Genomic DNA, 18,947 nt, shown 5'->3' with positions numbered 1-18,947 from the left:
TTGGGTGCCTTCTTGCGCTGTCCGCGCATATTACCTGATCCATCGACCGCCAAGCCAACCCCTCTGTGACCAGAGGGTACTCGGGAACTAAAGAAACTAATTAAATAGCCCCTCGGTGACTCCCTGGATACCACAGGTACCCCTCTTAAGACCGATTGCTTTGCTACCAGACACGTCTGCATCCCCATTAGAGTTACAGCAAAACCCAAGAAACGTAGTTCACAGTCCCATGTTGCAGTATGAACTTACTGTTAAAATGAGCACACTTTTTTAACACAAGAATTGTTTACCATTCATTCTGCTTTTAGACCATGTGTCTTCTCACTGCCACTCACGAGACCGGCCTGTAAATGCTTGTGTGTTAAACCAGTCTTTCATCACAGAGTCCGACTATGACCTTCGGGTTAATTACAGACCAAATCCTTTTCCTGTAAAGTCATCCCGCAGCCTCTGCATACCAGGTTCGTTATTTAGAGAGGCATAAAATATGGTCATTTTCGAAAGGTAATTGAAAGTTCCTCTCAAATCACTGTGTAAACATAAATTGTGAATGTCCTTGGGGCACGCTTACCAAACCTCAACATTTACAGCCCTTTAGTCCAGGCGTTGTCACCGCTGTGTAGTAAAATTAATCTGTGCTGTTACCAACAAACGGAAAGCGTGTCTGAAGGCCTGCTAGCTAGCTACCTCTGTGAGAGCATTTTATTCTAACAGCTTTTGAAAATAGAATCTGGCTAACACATTTTTGACTTAAGAACATTCAGAATTACCAGCCGCGTTTCAAAACTCTCAAAAATGTGTTGCACGATGTTTACCATGTGAGAATGGCAGACAGTTAAGTTGCAGAATGGGCTAGACCATTACTTCCCAAACCTTCGATGTTAGTGCCCTACCTTTTGTCATGGATAGGACCCCCCCAACCCCACCCCACCCCCCGCGCGAGAACCCTAGCTCGCCCATGCTTAAACTCATCTTTAGAAATCCTCTTCAGGCAATAATTATGCAGGCCCAGTTTCCCTGCTGTTGATCTTCAACGCTCTGTGAGAGACAGAATTTCTGACGTACATGTCCAGGACCTTGCTTTCACCTCATGCTGTAAACAGGTGGATGTCAACATCTAGCATGGTCGGCAGTGAAAAGCGAGAGTCACAAGAGCACACGTTTCAAGGATCCTTGTGACATGCGCTGATCGATATTCTATTAATTGCTTGGATGTTTGTGTACCACAGTTGTGTAAATATTTTAGCCTCTAGGCGCTTTAGGGATTGGCTTTCTATCACTCATATATGACCACCCCGAGCCTTTCATAGAAGGCAATATGTTATACAGTTTACCAAGAAAAATCTTCAAAAAAACGGATACTACATGAAAGACAAACAGCAAATGAATTGAGGTATCCAAAGTGTACTCGGGTGTAGAATAACGCTTCTGAAAAAAATCTGACGGGGCAAGTGTGCTTAAAAAAAAACAGAGATCAGTAACACGAGTTTACCTTACTAGAAGTTGGCCAAGGTAATCATTATATAAAATAGTAGTCATGCCTTCACTAACCACGTTGCTTGTTTTAAGGCATGTGTTGTGCCCTGGACTCTGCCTCCCAACAAATCAACTCCCAGCCTCACTATCTCTCTCTTCTCCATCTCCCCTTGCCCTGGTGGAGTCTTAATAAAATTTAGCACATCTTTGCAGAGTTGAGTACAGAAGGATGTCCCCTTTATCGCATCGCTGTTCCTCCTGACCTGAAACCACGCTAACACGGAACGGTCACCGCCCCAGGCACAGAGTAGCTTCGGCAGAGCCAAATGGACTGCGAGGCTTTCCCCCCTCTCCACTCACGATGAACATGCCTATTTACAGCCTCCGCCGCGTAGCTGGGTTTTTCATAAACTAACCCCGCCAGTGTCTGCCACACTGCTTGCGGTGTATTGCTATTGCAGCAGTTCTGTATATCGCAAACAAACCTGGTCGAAAGGCAGCTGCTGATGCCACAGCTGTTTCTTCATGAGGCAAGCCTCCACGTTCACTTCTCTAAAACGTGCATGCACTGAAACTAAAATCCCAGCTATTTTTGGGCAAAACAATGAACCAACCCATCTGAATTGAAGAGGTTTCAATGCTTTGCTGCTGCCCATTTGACTTACAACGTGCTTTCTCTTTCCACAAACTCAATGTATGTGTTCCTTTATTTTGAGATGCCTGTCACACACACAACCAAAACCTCTGCACAATCACACACACACAACCAACCACAACCACACACACAACCAACCTCAACCACACACACAACACGCACTCACAACCACACGCCCACACACAACCACACACGCCCACATATGCCCACACACACACACAACCACACGCCAATACACATGCCCACACACACACACAGCCACAACCACAACCACACACAACCACAACTTCAGTGCACGCTTTCACCAGGCACAGACACCATCAGTCGTCAGTGCACGCTTTCACCAGGAGCACACACCACCAGCCGTCAGTGCACGCTTTCACCAGGCACAGACACCATCAGTCGTCAGTGCACGCTTTCACCAGGAGCACACACCACCAGCCGTCAGTACACGTTTTCACCAGGCACAGACACCATCAGTCGTCAGTGCACGCTTTCACGAGGAGCACACACCACCAGCCATCAGTGCACGATTTCACCAGGCACGCACACCACCAGCCATCAGTGCACAATTTCTACAAGCACACACACCACCAGCCATAAGTGCACACATCAATTGTTAACGCATCCAAAATTAACTATTGTATCAATCGCAGTTTGGTGCACTTTACTTTTACAATTGGATGAGGTCCGCTGCACTCCACAGAAATTAAGGTAGACTTGGTGGTAATCGATGGAGTTCAATCATTCAGGGTGCTCAGGGTGAACCCCTTCTGTCCGGGAGGGGCAGAGAATTAATGTGGCAAGGAGGATGTGTAAGGTCCTCCTTGGCACTTTACTTTTAAACATTCATCTAAAGCGCAGCATGCCACCATTGCTACAAAAATAAACACACATTTTTTTGGCCTACAATTTATAGACTTTTGTTGCAATTAGTGTTGTACTATTTAGCAATGCCAATAGCACAAACTTAATTAATGCGAGACCTATTGCATTGCAAATGCTTGTTTTAATTGTCTTAGTTTTTAATGTTTTATGTAATTTCACTGTGCAAAGAATTGTTGCTAATGAATTATGTGATGGATCATGTCAACTAGCTTTTTTCCTAAAAAGAACTGTGTTTTTTTTTTATTAATAAATCAATTTGTATTTTTTCATTGGTTCATCTGTTTTGGTTATCTGTTGGTTAAGTTCAAGTTCAAGTTCAGGGATTTATATAGCGCACTACTCACCCAGAGGGTCTCAAGGCGCTTGGGGAAGGGGGTTCATTTTTTGACGAATAGCCAGGTTTTAAGTTCTTTTCTGAAGGAGATGTGGTTTTGAGTAAGGCGGAGGTGAGTGGGGAGTGAGTTCCAGGTCTTGGCCGCCAGGAAGGAGAAGGATCTGCCACCCATGGTGGATTTTCAGATGCGCGGGACTGCGGCGAGGGCTTGATTGGACAATCTTAGTTGGCGGGTGGGTGTGTAGAAGGACAGTCGAGTGATGAGGCATTTGGGTCCTAGTTTGTAGAGGGCCTTGTGTGCGTGGGTGAGAAGACGGAACGTAATTCTCTTGTTGACGGGAAGCCAGTGGAGGTCTTTTAGGTGTCCGGTGATGTGATCTTGGCGAGGGGTGTCCAGTATGAGTCTCGCTGATGCGTTTTGGATGCGTTGGAGTTTTTTCAGTAATTTTGCTGTGATTCCGGCGTATAGTGTGCTACCATAATCCAGTCGGCTCGTGACCAGTGCGTGGGTGACAGTCTTTCTTGTCTCGAGGGGGATCCAGCGGAAGATCTTTTTGAGAATTCGAAGTACGTTGAAGCAAGTTGATGAGACTGCGTTGACCTGTCTGGACATTGAGAGAGAGGAGTCAAGGATGAAGCCAAGGTTACGTGCGTGGTCTGTGGGTATGGGTGCTGTGCCCAGAGCGGAAGGCCACCAAGAGTCGTCCCAGGCAGAGGGGGAAGATCCCAGGATGAGCACCTCCGTTTTGTCTGAGTTGAGTTTTAGGCGGCTGTGTTTCATCCATTCGGCTACTTTTTTGATGCCTTCATGAAGATTGGCTTTGGCGGTGTTAGGGTCCTTGGTGAGGGAAAGAATTAACTGGGTGTCGTCAGCGTAAGAGATGATGTTAAGGTTGTGATGGCGCGCGATGGATGCGAGTGGGCTCATGTAAACGTTGAAGAGGGTGGGACTGAGTGATAATCCTTGTGGTACGCCACAGATGACTTCAGTGGCCTCTGAGTTGAATGGGGGAAGTCGGACTCTTTGAGTTTGCCCGACGAGGAATGAGAGGATCCAGCCCAAGGCTTTTCCTTGTATGCCGATGTTGCTGAGGCGTTGTATGAGGGTGCTGTGGCAGACTGTGTTGAAAGCGGCGGAGAGGTCGAGTAGAATGAGGGCCGCTGTTTCTCAGTTATCCAGTAGTGTTCGGATGTCGTCTGTCGCTGCAATGAGGGCTGTTTCGGTGCTGTGTTTGGCTCGAAATCCGGACTGAGAGGGATCGAGGGAGTTGTTGGATTCAAGGAAGGCGGCGAGCTGGCTGCTGACGGCTTTCTCAATGACTTTGGCGGGGAAAGGGAGGAGGGATATGGGTCGGTAGTTTTTAAGTTCAGAGGGGTCTGCTGTGGGTTTCTTTAAGAGGGTGCTGAGTTCGGCATGTTTCCAGCTTTCTGGGAAGGTGGCAGAGTTGAACGAGCAGTTGATGACATCACGGAGATGGGGTGCGATGATGGAGTCAGCTTTGTTGAAGATGTGGTGGGGGCAGGGGGCAGTTGGCGAGCCAGAGTGGATTGAGTTCATTAGGCGGATAGCGTCTTCAGTGGTGATTGGGTTCCAGGCGCTGAGGTTGTAAGTTGTCGGTGTAGGATCTGAGGGGGGTAGGGAGGGTTGTTCGCAGGGAGTGTTCTCGAAGCTGTTGTGAATGTCGGCAATTTTGTTGTAGAAGAAAGAGGATAACGCATCGCAGAGGTCTTGGGAGGGAGTGATATTGTTAGATGCTGCGGTGGGGTTGGTGAATTCTTTGGCGATGTTGAAAAGTTCCTTGCTGTTGTGGGCGTTGTTGTCGAGACGATCCTTGAATGCTGATTTCTTGCTGGATCGAATCAGTTGGTGGTGTTTGCGGGTGGCTGCCTTGAGGGTGGCCATGTTGTCGGTGGTTGGGTTTTTTCTCCATGTTTTCTCTATGGTGCGGCATAGCTTCTTTGATTTTTTAAGGTCATCATTGAACCATGGAGCCTTTTTGCTGCCTGATTTGATCTGGTGCTTTTTCAGGGGTGCTAATTCGTCAGTGCTGTGGGTGATCCATTGCTTGAGTTTGGTGGCCGCTTGGTTTGGGTCCAATGAGAGGGTGGGAGGGTTTTGGTTGAGTGATGTGAGGAGTTGGTCGGAGGTGATTTTGTTCCAGTTTCTCTGAGGAATAGGTTGTGGGCGGTTGTGGGTCAAGGTGGTTTTGTAGCTGAAGTGAACACAGCAGTGGTCCGTCCAATGGAGAGCTGTGGTGCGATCGAAGGAAATGTGCTTGCTGGAGGTGAAGATGGGGTCGAGCGTGTGTCCGGCTACATGGGTGGGTGTGTCAACAAGTTGTTTGAGTCCGAGATTGGCCAGGTTGTCCAGAAGGGAATTGGTGTTACTGTCCTGTTTGTTTTCAAGGTGGAAGTTGAGATCTCAGTTCTCGGAGGCGAGGGCATGTGAGCTGATGAAGTCAGTGATGTCATTGCTGAATTGAGTACGGGTTCCTGGAGGCCTGTAGATGAGGGTGCCTCTAAGTGTGGTCCTAGGGTCGGTGTGGATCTGGAAGGGGAGATGTTCGGCGGTTGCAAGATTGCCGTCGGACCTGGTCGTTATTTTGATGGTGTTCCTATGGATGATGGTGATGCCTCCTCCTGTTTGATTGGTGCGGTCTTTTCGGATGATCTTGTAAGCGTCCCGTATGGCTATGGCGATGTCGGGTGCTGATGATGTGTTCATCCATGTTTCTGTAAGGAAGGCGATGTCCGGTGACGCAGTGTCGAGTAGATCCCAGAGGAGTTCAGTTGCGTGTCTGTGGACCGAGCGGGTGTTCAGCAGGATGCACTTCAGGTGGTTAGAGTCGGACCTGTGTTTGGAAGTAGTGGATTTGGTGTGGGTCCTGAAGCAGGTGAACTTGCAGGTGTGGCAGGCGAATGGACCGTGAGTACGTCCTGTGGTGGCTTCGCAGCATTGTGGTGAACGTCCGGGGTAGAGGGCGAGGAGAGTTGCGGCATCATATGTGAATCTAGTGGGCTGGGTACGGCGGGGGCCAGGGGGTCTGGCACTGGGCGCGGTCCAGGCGCAGATGGGCGTAGACGGGCTTACCTTTGGCGCACCTTCGGCGCGCATGGGGCGCGACCGCTGCGCGTGGACGCTGCACATAGGTCCATCTGTCATAAATGGAGAAGTGGAGGGGGGCGGAGCGTGGGAGGGGGAGCTGGGAGGCGGGAGCGTAGGGGGAGGGACGAGCTGCAGGCACAACAAAATGGTCAAAACAACAACAAAAGGACAACAGGACGCTATGGGCGCAATCAGGCAGCAATTGTGCTCAGGAGGCAATGCGGGTAATGTGAGCGAGCGGTGGAGCACACGGGCACAATTTAAATATAATAAACAATCAAAGCAATGCGGTGCGCTACGCCACAAACCGGGTGCAAATGAAATCAAATTAAAGGTATGGCAGTGGGGAGAAGCAGCGCTACGATACCAGGACAGCGCTACGAGGTCAGGAGGTAGGGTGGAGCGACCACTTCACAAGGAGTCAGGCTGGTCACAAGGAGTCATATATGGTTCAATCTTCTTGAGCATGGATGAGTGAGGCTGAAGTTGAGAAATTAGGTTTGAATGTTACATATAGATTGGATGATGCTTAGTTAATATCATTTTGTCCAAATGATTTTGTTATTTGCTCCCTGTATAGTGCCCTATTCCTTTGATCTAAAGGGACTCCTCAGCGTGGGAGCCCGTTTTCGAGAGTAGGGGGTGGCAGTCAGCTTGCTTGCCAGGACCACAAGCCCCATCACCCAGGCTCCTAAAAAACAAGTGGAATCAGACATTGTTGACATGGAACCTGTGTCTTCTAGCCAGATATTGACTACACTTTTCCAAAAAATGGAAGACATTTAAGGTCACAACTAGCACATGTTATTGTCCGGTTAGAAAAGATGGAAGCATTACTTTGTAAGTGAAAAGACCTCCATCACAGCCCTGTATCGGGTGGCATGGTGACAGAATCGGTGGGTTTGAGGGGAGGGTTGGGATCTACGCAGGGTAACTCTGATCCCATAGTCCCCACAATCAGTAACGGTTGGCAGGCAAGTAGTGGTATGCACTTCGCACTTAGGTAGAGTCCTCAGTCAGCCTCAGGGTGTAACAAGCACCCCCTAGGCTATATGGACCCACAAGGCGGTGTAAGAGCCTCAAAAGATAACAGGGAGGAATTGGAAGGCCCTGGGGCGGCCTCATAGACCTTTAGTGACTGATCCTATAGATTCTTGGGTAACCCGGAGGGGGGGGCTGAATCACAGGATCTTAGATCCACTAACAACCCTGGTCAACTAGAAGAGAGAACTGACACCTTAAATCTACCATTTGAGCCAGTTTGTCTAGTAGCCGTTTTACTGGTTGTGCCTCCAATTAAGCGGGGTGCTAAGGAGGCAACAATAGATGTGATACACAAGGTGACCCATTGGCTGGACAGATCATTGGTAAATGGTCGCACTATAGCAACCCACGTCATTATGGCCAGAAGAGTGGGGTTGGTGGGGGAAGCCACAAACAAAGACAGCTGGGGTGATTGCATTGTGGTGAATCTGACACACCCGTCATATGCTAGAGCTATGACCTGTAGCCAGTAGTATAAATCAGATTCCCACACAGGAATAGAGGCCCTTCCGCTGTCTTTGTTTTATGTTGAAGGAGCTCAATGTTGGAGCACACAGGTTAAAGCCCATAGTCTGTCGCAAGAAAAGTTGCTGCATGGCTCAAAAATGTGTCCAAATACGTCTAGGCCTATTCCCCGTGTAAATAGATACGCCCCATTGAGGGACTTAGATAGTGTTGATAGACCATTAGCCCCAAGTGATGGTATGTCAGGTATCAGTCACCCCTTACCAGTTAGTATGGTCAATAAGATTTAATCGAATTTAGTTCCTGCAGTGAATAGTTCATCCTTTAGCAGATTTTTGTCTTGGAACATCACAGGGCTGAAGGCGAACAAAGATGATGATCACTGGTTAGCCATAATACAAACTGGACACATTGTTGCATTGCAAGAAACTTGGGACGCCTCAAACTCTTTTGTCTTGGATGGCTTTGCTTCTTTTTTGAAGGCCGCTTCTCCTTCTGCTGCCGGATGAGCAAAAGGAAGCCGGCTTATTTTAATCTCGATTAAACTATCATGTACTATTAAGAGCATGGCTAGCTCATCCCCACACCTGTTAGCAGTGGAATTAACTTTCCCCACGAGCCCAACTTTGGTAGTTATTAATTTTTATAACTCCTTTCACAGGACCCATGATAGTGAACATTTAGCTTTCCAAGAAAGCTTCATAGAGCCCGCGGCACAGGATAGTCATACCCCGGCCCCCTCAAATTTATCATAATGGGGGATTTTAATGTACATCATTGCTCTTTAAATTGTATTCTGGATAAGGGAACATCGGATAATATGGCTCCTGTGGCTCATTTTGAACACTCTCCCCAAGGCACCCTGTAAGAGAGTATATTAGCTGACACCAATCTTCATTGTTTAGAGTACACAAGGGAGTCAGTGGCAATGCACTCCTTTTATGGGAGGGGGAGTTGTTTAACCATAGTTTACATTGTGGTGTCCGCCCGTTGTCTCAAAACATAATGAAAGTGAGCTCATCTTGGACATTTTATAGTGGCCACAACCCAATCTTTGTTGAATTTAAGGGTTTGATGGTCTTTCGGGGAACAGAGCCTATGGCTCTGGCGAATAGAGAATTATATCCAACAGACTAGGCCGGCAACATAAGGTGGGGGAAGATTATACTGGAGGATTTTTTAAACCAGCTGTACACCGAAGGTAGGGAAGACATTGAGCAGTGCCTTGATACTCGTACTGAACCCGACGCGGTATTAGAGGCATTCGATAACTTGGATAAGCAGATTGCAATAAATGTAACTGATAAAGGAAGACTAGGTGACAACAAAGAGGTTAAATGGTTTAATTCAGATTGCTCCAAAACCCATAAAGCCCTAATTGTTGCAGTAAAATACAAGCCTGGGGATCACGAATTGACTAAAGTCCGTAGGAAAGCATACAATATAGCATTAAAAGCAAGAAAAGAATAAATTAGGGAACAGGCCTGGGAGGATCCAAATCAGGCTAGTACTATGACAAATAGTTCTAAATTCTGGAATATTGTAAATAGCCCTTTCTTTAGAAATAATGATATGTCAAAAACAGAGTGCGTCATTCCTGCCGATAGGTGGGTCAGCCATTTTGAGCAGACTTATACTGAGGTGGCCGTAGAACATACGGATATCCCTTGGGAACCTAATACTGAACTGCTTTTTCTATGCTTTAAGATGGACGAAGTACAGAAATCTATAGCGGCTGCCTCAGCGCGTAAAGCCCCACGGCCCGACGGGATACCAGTGGATATTTATAAATCAGACCCAGGCACTTGGGCAAAGATTTTAACAAGTGTTTTTAATGCTGCTACAGTGGCTGGCCCGCCTCTTTCATGGTCCACAGCAGTAATCTTACCTATCTTTAAAAAGGGCGTCGGAGAATACCCAGCATGCTACCGCCCGATCTTGTTATTAGATTCAGCAGCAAAAATAATGGGTACGGTAATTTTAGATCATTTAAGCAATTGGTTGGTAGAAAAGAACTTGCTATCGGATTTGCAATTTGGTTTTAGGAAAGGCATGGGAACGGTGGACGAATGCATGACTCTACTTATGTTGACTTGCAAATACACCCTTGCCAAGAAAGGTCGCATGTTCATGGCATTTATGGACTTAACTTCCGCCTTCGATAGAGTGAACAGATCAAAGCTATGGCCTTCATTGCTAGAGATAGGCATGGGTGTCGATTTGGTATCCTTCTTGCACTCGTCTCATTTACATTAGACTGCCTCAGCTAGATATAATGAAAATGGGTCCCTAACAAAACCATGGAAGGTCAGGAGGGGAGTGAGGCAGGGTTGTATCCTGTGTCCAGTTTTATTTACACTCTATATCAATAACCTAGGGGCAGATTATCTGATGTAAGCAAGGACACTTGAGAGTTGGTTTAAAGTCTATCCCTGCCCTTTTATATTCTGACGATGCAGTGTTACCTGCCAGGACACCAATTGGATTAAAACGACTTGTAAATACTTTTATTGATGTTATGGTTTCACTGGACCTTTCTATTAATTTTACAAAACCTTATATAATGTCATCGGGAAAGACCAGGTGCGAGAAGAGATCACTTTTATGCAAAAGTGGGGAGTTGTACAACATTCCAACATATCCATATTTGGGTGTACTATTTGATGAAAAGGGATCCTGGGTGGCTCAGCGAGCATTGAAGAAAAACACTCTAGCGAGAGCCGCAGGGGCAACATTGGACTTTGCTAGAAGATTAGGGAGCAAACCCTTAGTGCCCTTATTGAAAGTTTACAATGAGAAATGTATCCCTATGACAACATATGGCAGTGAGGTTTGGGGCTATGAGGAGGTAATTGATCTGCAAGGTGCTAAAAATTAATTTTTAAGGAAACTTTTAGCTGCTCCCCAAGTATCCCTGCATTTATGGTGCACGAAGATTTAGAGCAGGGTTATATCTCAGATTGTATTGCAGTGGCCCTGTTAATATGGTGGCTAAAAATCTGGTCTAGGCTTAAGCCTTGCTTAAATCAAACTATTTTAGAGGACTGGATGAAGTTAGACAGGTCCACAGACATTCCCTGGCTAAGTTATGTTTTTACATCAGCTCACGGTATTGGGGTGCCTGGAGCTAGACAATTGTACCTCGGGGAGGTGAAAGCCATTAAAAGTCAATGTTTAACCAAGAAAAGGCTGGAAAGAGAAACATCTGAACTCTCCAAACTCATAGTTAGATATTACATGATAATAAGCCCTGGGATTTTAGACAAACCTTTTTGGTTGTTTATCAATAATTTTCATCATTGTTTTCTGTTATCAAGATTTAGGTTTAATTACATTCACTGGCTCCTTACAGTACCACAATATTTTGCAAAAGTAGGATCTCTAAAACCCTGTTCTTGGTATGACTTTTCGGTCCAAGATTTGATGCATTTTATGTTTTTTTGTGGTTAATATATGATTTGCGGTCTAAGTGCATTTTACCTCTTTTTTCAGTCAGTCAAAAGAGCTTTATTTCAGTAAAATACCATAAAAAGGCCATACAAACAATACACACATCAGAATTACACAGTAAAAACAGATTATGGATGATTTAAATATAAAATCTCATATAGTACAGTTCCTACAAATGTTAAAAGGCATCAGTTAAAAACTAATATATCAGTATACAAAAATATTAAAAAGAAGTATGACATCCCCTGAAAATAACCCTTGGCCAAGAGACATCAAGAAGAGCCGCTAGCATTGCGGAGGATGTTCTACTGTACATGAGGCGAAGTGTGCGCTTCCAACTTTACTATTGCACACCTCGTATACCACATAGACTGAAGAAATCTAGCTGTGGCAAACACTATCAGGGGGTGGTGTCATTTTTAAGAATCCCAAAAACCTCCCTGTAGTCCCTGAAGCCCCTAGCCCTACATAACCTCTTTTTTAAAACTGCCAACTTGCACAAGTAAGACCAGCTTTGATATACTTGCAAATGCTATCATCCCCTCTGATATGGTATGGGGTTCCCAGCTTTTTAGCGGGCAATGTATGTAGAACAACTGCTGTTCTAATCTAACCTATATGATGACCTTCTAATTCTGGTAGTGATATTATAATGCTTTTATTTTTAATACTGATTGGGTTGGCTGCACAGGTTGTATAACATTACGTCATATGTACGTAAGGGCTAACTCACAGCTTTTTATGTTTCCTGCTTTTTACTACGTATTTGTACTGGCTACTAATTGTGTACATCTACTTTTATGGTCACAATGTGGCCCAATTAAGGGCTCCATTACGATGTCGGGCGGATCGCCACCGCCATGGTGGCGGTGGCTATCCGCCCGACAGAAATGCCCGCCGGCCACCCTTTTCCCCCCCGCCACATTACAGTGGCGGGGGGGACCGCAACGGAGGGAAACACCGCCCGCCACTTTTCCGCCCCGGTCGCCTTGCGGCCGGGGGCGGAAAAGGCATAATATGCTGGCGGTGTCTAATAGACACCACCAGACATATTATGATGTGTGGTGTTCAGTGCCTTTCCGCGGCGGCGATGCCGCCACGGAAAGGCATGCGGTTTTCCCTCTGGGGGCCCCCTGGGTGAAGTACAGGTGGGGTGTGCACGTGGGGGGTACCTGTGGTACCCCCCTTCATTGTCATTTGCAAAGCGGCAGGCACCGCGCGGTGCCTGCCGCTTTGCAAATGACAATGTTAAATTGCATTTTCAGCATTGTGGCGGGCGTTGCAGAGAGCACCGCCCGCCACAATGCTGAAAATACAGGATGTGCCTGCCACTGTGGCGGGCACATCCTAATGGCACCCCCGGGACCCCCGCCCTTATGGCGGGCGGTCCCGATTTACGATGGGATGACGGGCGGGCAAAGTCCGCCCGTCATCCTAATGGGCCCCTAAGTGTTATTAACTTGACTTGCGCAACAGGGAGGGAGCAGGAGAGTGCCATATCTTCAGAGATATGGCTCTCTCCTCCCATTTCCCTTTTGCCTGCACTGATTTCAGCTGCTGTGCGCCAGGCACACACCTTACGCCATAGCGCTTGGGTGTGTGAATGGGTCTAGCATAGGTTTCGTACAGGAAGGGTACCCTTCCTGTACAAAATACAATGCCTAGACACGATGCCAAGCTTGTCCCACTTTGTATGCATGCTGCACAGTGCAACACGCATGGAAAGCCAGAAAAGCAAGGAGAAATTAAAGCATTTCTCCTGGTAGCGCCTCCTTTGAAGGGGCGTTAACTCTTGGCGCAAAACCATGTCTAAAAATCTTGATAAATATGGTTGTGCGTGAAAAGGCATGGGTGGGTGAATGGGAACGCCCATGTAGCGCCCCCTTGGCGCTAAGTAATGCACTGTAGTGCTTACCGCTGCTTTGCACTACTTTGAGAGTGCTCTCCAGAAAGGAAAATGGCAACAACAAAAAATTGTGCTCAGGTTAGCGTCACTTTTGTGGCGCTAACCCAGCGCAAAGTGTTTGTAAATCTCCCGCCTAGGAATTCTAATTGTGCATTGTAGTTCCTGCCATCCAGAAACCCTCTGAGCAAAAAGAGTTTCAAGAAACCGTTCTGTGGGAAAGAAAAACACTTTTCTGTTGTGTTTGTTTGACCCTCCAATCTGTTAGTTCTCAGAGGGCACCGGCCCCAACTCCCGCCTCATAGAGTGGGACTCCCCTACTGAATTTACCTCGATGGGGGGGCAAAGGGGGTCCAAAGTATAAGACCCCAGAGTTGTTTCTGGAACAGAGGGACTCTGGCAGACACAAATTCTCGTGCCAGCCACAACCTTGCAAAACCCCACATTAACCGTCGCACTCCCCCCACCCCGCAACTTAAACGATTACTCCCTCCCCCCCACACACACATCCCCCGACAGCTGGCATTTCCTTGCAGAACGATCCAATCGCAACGACGAACATCTTCCTCACGCGGTTCGATAAACGACAAAGTTCAGCGGGTTTCCTTTTTTCGAGTGTTGCGAACGCTATGGCGCTGCGTCGAGCGTCCTCCTTCTCGCAGCGCTGCACGAAACCCCCTTCAACTCCGGGCAGAGAGGGGTTAGCTGGCTGACGGGCAAGTCGTGTCAGTGCGGAAACCGCCTGTCACAGCCTGCTGGTGGATGGAGACCCCTGCGCCCACCGTTCCAGCAACGCGCAACTCTGCGTCCACCCTTCGGCTGAGAGGACCCGGCTGCGCAACCGTCTGGTGATAGGACCCCTTCTGGTGAGAATAACCCCGCACCCACCTTTCTGTTGAGCGAACCCCAGGGCATACTTTTCTGACTCGGAAGGACACCTCCTGGCGAGAGGACCCCCGACGCCACTGTTTCTACTGGGGGCACTGCTGCACACACGTGCGTGTTTCTACTCACAGGACTCACCCCCACCCCCCTCCCCCGCGCCCACGTTATAACGCCTATTCTGCTAGTGAGAGGATCCCTGCTTAATTATTTCACTGAGAGGACCCCAGCGCCTATGTTGTATCTTGGAGAAACCCGCACGCCTACCCTACTACTGAGAGAACCCCTGCATCCTCCTTTCTGGTGAAATGACCCCATGCGCTCACTTTTCTCTCTGAAAGACACTTGCGCCAACCCTTTTATTGAGAGGACCACAGCGCCCACCTTTCAGCGAGAGGATCTTGGCACCCACCCTGCTGGTAAGAAGAGCTTTGCGCTCATCCTACTGGCACACCAGGACCCCTGCGCGCATCTTACTGGCACACAAGGACCCTTGTGCGCACCTTACTGGCACACCAGGACCCCTGCGCGCACCTTACTGGCACACAAGGACCTTTACGCTCACCTTGCCTGGAAGAGCCCTGCTGGGTCGACCCTCGAGGTCCCAGACACCTTATAAGAGGACCCCTGGACGGGACACCCATACCGACTCCACTGAGGAGAACAGAGGACTCCTGTACCCACCAGGCAGGGGAGAGGACCCGCGCCACCGCGCTGCAGCTTAGGAACCACGTACCCACCCACCAAGGTAAGCGCGCATCATGCCAACCCTGACACAGCGAGAACCATGCCCCCGGGCTCGGACTGTCTGTACTGCCAGTCTCGCCCAGATGAGCCCCCCTCCCTCCCCCCCAGGGTGCCGGTGCCACGGAAGCCCCACGGCTCCCCACTCGGCCACCCAGCTCTCTTCTCGCATATACTCGTCGCGCTTCCCTCAGACACCGCCCTACAGGTGTGCGGAGTGCTCCATGTGTGTTATTGTGGGGGCAGCTCTTGAGGGTGACTATACCAATATGTATTTATGGGGGGGTCTTAAGCATTGTGCATACACGTCCGGTTAGATGAGATAAAGGACTGCCTGCCCCTTAACCTTTCCTCGCTCTCCGCTTCTCCGCCCTCCAAGAGGAACTTTGGTCTCGCGTCGCAGGGGTCTAGGCAGGCGCGCAGAGACTGTGTAAGGTGTAGTGAGTGTGAGGTGCTGCGGTAAGCAAAGTTGTGTCGCGTCGACGAAGGGGAATTGGATTACTCCTGGCAATATAGCTCATCGTGTTAATGCACCTGCTGTTCAATCAATCCGTAGTCTACAGACCTCATGTTACAATTCATGTGAGATAGCTCAGCGGATTAATGCACCAGCTAAAAACACTCTTGCCACCTGCTGGTTTAAGATTTCAGTCGCAGTAAACGAGCTGACAGCCTTAATGCATAGGCTCTGAACATCATTGGATATCCATGTCCTATAGGTCACGCAGAAAACAGATTGGTGCAGAAAGGTTAACGGGCAGGCTTTAAAAATCAAGAGTTTGTCCTTCATAGAATTGAAATAATTCAAGGATAGGTACACCTAGGTGTGTATATAATCTACAGGTCATAGATTCTAGTCCCAACTACCAAACGCAGTGTGTTAATGCACCTGCTGCAGCGTTGTCTGTACAAACTACAGATCAGGGCTCACTGGGTTGTATAGCTAGCATGGTGTGTATGGTGGGCGTGCTTGTGTATACTCCAGGCTCCACTCCCGGTAAGGCTGGCCGGGGTTAATTTATCTGCTACAATGACGTGTACGTGGTTTGCAGGTCACATGTTTCTATCACAGTGGGATAACTCAGCGGGTCCAAACACCTGCGGCAGTGATCAGCATCTCATTGACGTTCACTGGATCTACCCTGACGCTTCCTCTTGAAGTCGATGGATGCGTGAGATTCAGGACAAATAATGGTAAATATGGCTATTTACAGAGCCAAGATCCTACATCACAGGGTGGGGAGCCAATATTTTTTGAGCCGAAATAGTCCTTGGAAGACCAGCTGAGACTGGAAGTGACGCATTCTGTGCCTGGCGTGTTATTGACGACCTTACCTGCTAGGGAGCTCCCAATGGCCGGTCCACTCTCCCCTCCCATGCAGCTCTTCCCCTATCCAAGTATTGTTGGGCATTACTTTTTTTCTGAAATGCTGTCCCTAAATGAATCTTTCTCTTCCCAGGTTATCACTTTTCTGGCTCCCAAGAAGACCCGCGCACAACCTGACCCGGAAGTGTTTCAGACGCTGAGCGTGGTGGGAAGACATTAGGAAATTAATGATTCCTCAAAGAGCTGCCTCATCAATGACCCGGAACAATTAGAGTTAAGGATTTAGAGGGTTGGATCACATGTTGGAGTTGGGCCCTTGTTTAGCTGCAGGGTCTGCAACCCCCAAATTAACCCCGTCTGCAGCTTGCACCGCTGCCTCAACTTCCCTCATGGAGAACCTCTCGGAAGCGAGCAATCTCAGTGCCTCCTGCGACCCGCTCAGAGGGAACTGCGATTATAACAATTTCACTGGGCAGAACTTTACGTACTTCGACCAGGGGCCTGATTTCTACATCATCCTTCCCGTCATCTACTCCGTCATCTGCGCGGTGGGGCTCACTGGCAACACGGCGGTCATCTACGTCATCCTCAAGGCTCCCAAGATGAAGACGGTGACCAACATGTTCATCCTCAACCTGGCCATCGCAGATGACCTCTTCACGCTGGTCCTGCCCATCAACATCGCTGAGCACCTTCTACACTACTGGCCCTTTGGCGATGTCCTCTGCAAGGTCATCGTCTCCATCGACCACTACAACATCTTCTCCAGCATCTACTTCCTGACGGTGATGAGTATCGACAGGTACTTGGTGGTTCTGGCCACTGTGCAGTCAAAGAGGATGCCACACCGCACCTACCGGGCAGCCAAGATCGTCAGCTTCCTGGTCTGGGTCCTGGTGACGGTCATTGTTCTGCCCTTTACCGTCTTCGCCAACGTCTACACGGACAACCTGAAGATTAAAAGCTGCGGCCTAAGCTTCCCCAAGCCCGAGCGGCTGTGGTTCAAGGTAAGCCGGGTCTACATGCTCTTCCTTGGCTTTGCCATTCCTGTGTCCACCATCTGCATCCTCTACACCGTCATGTTGTACAAGTTGCGCAACATGAGGCTGAACTCCAACGCCAAGGCCCTGGACAAGGCCAAGAAGAGGGTCACTGTCATGGTCTTCATCGTGCTGGCCGTGTGCCTCTTCTGCTGGACCCCCTTCCACTTGGCCATCATAGTTGCCCTGACAACGGACCTGCAGCAGACCCCCTTGGTCATCGGCCTGTCATACTTCATCACCAGCCTTAGCTACGCCAACTCCTGCCTCAACCCCTTCCTCTATGCTTTCCTGGATGACAGCTTCCGGAAGAGTTTCAGGAAGATGCTGGAGTGCCGAGCCACCTGACCAGAGGGTCGGCACACTTGCCGACCCAGTCAAGGCCGCTGTTCACTCGTGGAGGTCTCCGACCAGCTTTCGCGGACTTCCTTTATTACGACTTTATGACTCTGCAAAATAGGAGACTGATGGAAGGTGCTCCTCATTTGAGGATGCTGTAGGGACCAGAGGAGGCAGGGGTCTCTTTGTGGCCCAGATGTGCATCAGCAGTGCACATTCCACTTGGCATCTCATATCCATGGCTTTGGAGCTGAACTGGACATCACCAGTCAGGGTCTACCAGGAGGTTCAGTGAAATGCACCAAGGCCCACGCATGACAGGTCAATGCCGCTAGCACATTTCATAGGAGTCACAGAGGATCCACCTGTGGATTCTTGCTTTCTCTCCCCTGGTGGGGACAGGGTTTAAACTGTGAAGGACATGGGAATCTGTGCTTGTGAGCCGTGCTGTATTAACACTACCCACAGGATTTCTGTGCAAGAGACAAAATGTTGCAGGAAAAAGAAAAAATCTTACATGAGCATTTGGCTCATCTATCCTGAATACTACACTTCAAACCTCAACAATAAGCCACCAGGGCCTACTGGTTTGATGCCCAAATTGGACAAACTGTTATAAAAGTAACTGATAATTCTGTTCCAGTACTGAGACCCACACATTGCTCTGCCAATGCACCATAAGACTGGCACACAGCCCCCCTGTTATACCAGTACCAAGACCCACACACAGCTCTGTCAGTGCCACTCACAGCTGGCATACAGCCCCCTTTATACCAGTACTAATTCCCACACACAGCTCTGTCAGTGCCACTCACAGCTGGCATACAGCCCCCTTTATACCAGTACTAATTCCCACACACAGCTCTGTCAGTGCCCCTCACAGCTTGCACACAGCCCCACTGTTACTTTACTACTAAAACCCACACACAGCTCTGTCAATGTGCATCTAAGGCACCCCCTGATTCTGGAGTACAAAATCAATCAGGCATTTGTAAAGCACGGCTACTCACCCGTGAGGGTCTCAAGGCACTTGAGGGGGAGGGGGAGGGGCTGCTAATTCATCAGGGCGTGGAGGTAGTGATCTGAGGCACCTCTCCCCTGCCCATTCTTGGATCCCAGACAGCTCAGTGAATGGATTTCACTCCTGGCCTTCAACGCCCAATGCTGTCCCAGTAGAACCCCACTTATCTCTGCCAGTGCACCTCCATCTTTGGCCTGTACCACCTCCAAGATCCCAGCATGCGGATCCTTGCACGGGTCTGTGTGTGAACCTCTTTTTAATCTGCAGCACCCT

General features: G+C 48.7%; 1 protein-coding gene across 1 annotated transcript; it reads left to right on the top strand.

The window, feature by feature from the left end:
* The first annotated feature begins 16,573 nt into the window (after positions 1-16,573).
* Positions 16,574-17,707, top strand: NPBWR2 (neuropeptides B and W receptor 2). The gene has a single exon (XM_086929065.1). It carries the CDS (start codon positions 16,574-16,576, stop codon positions 17,660-17,662), a length of 1,089 nt encoding a protein of 362 aa, XP_086785191.1. The 3' UTR covers positions 17,663-17,707.
* The last annotated feature ends 1,240 nt before the right edge of the window (positions 17,708-18,947 follow it).

Source organism: Lissotriton vulgaris, chromosome 7 (assembly GCF_964263255.1).
Source record: "Lissotriton vulgaris chromosome 7, aLisVul1.2, whole genome shotgun sequence".
In the NCBI taxonomy this organism is placed as follows: domain Eukaryota; kingdom Metazoa; phylum Chordata; class Amphibia; order Caudata; family Salamandridae; genus Lissotriton; species Lissotriton vulgaris.
This window is presented reverse-complemented; position numbering and strand designations above follow the sequence as displayed.

Excerpts from the sequence above, each read along its gene's own strand:
- NPBWR2 (XM_086929065.1), top strand. The coding sequence starts at position 16,574 with ATGTTGGAGTTGGGCCCTTGTTTAGCTGCAGGGTCTGCAACCCCCAAA.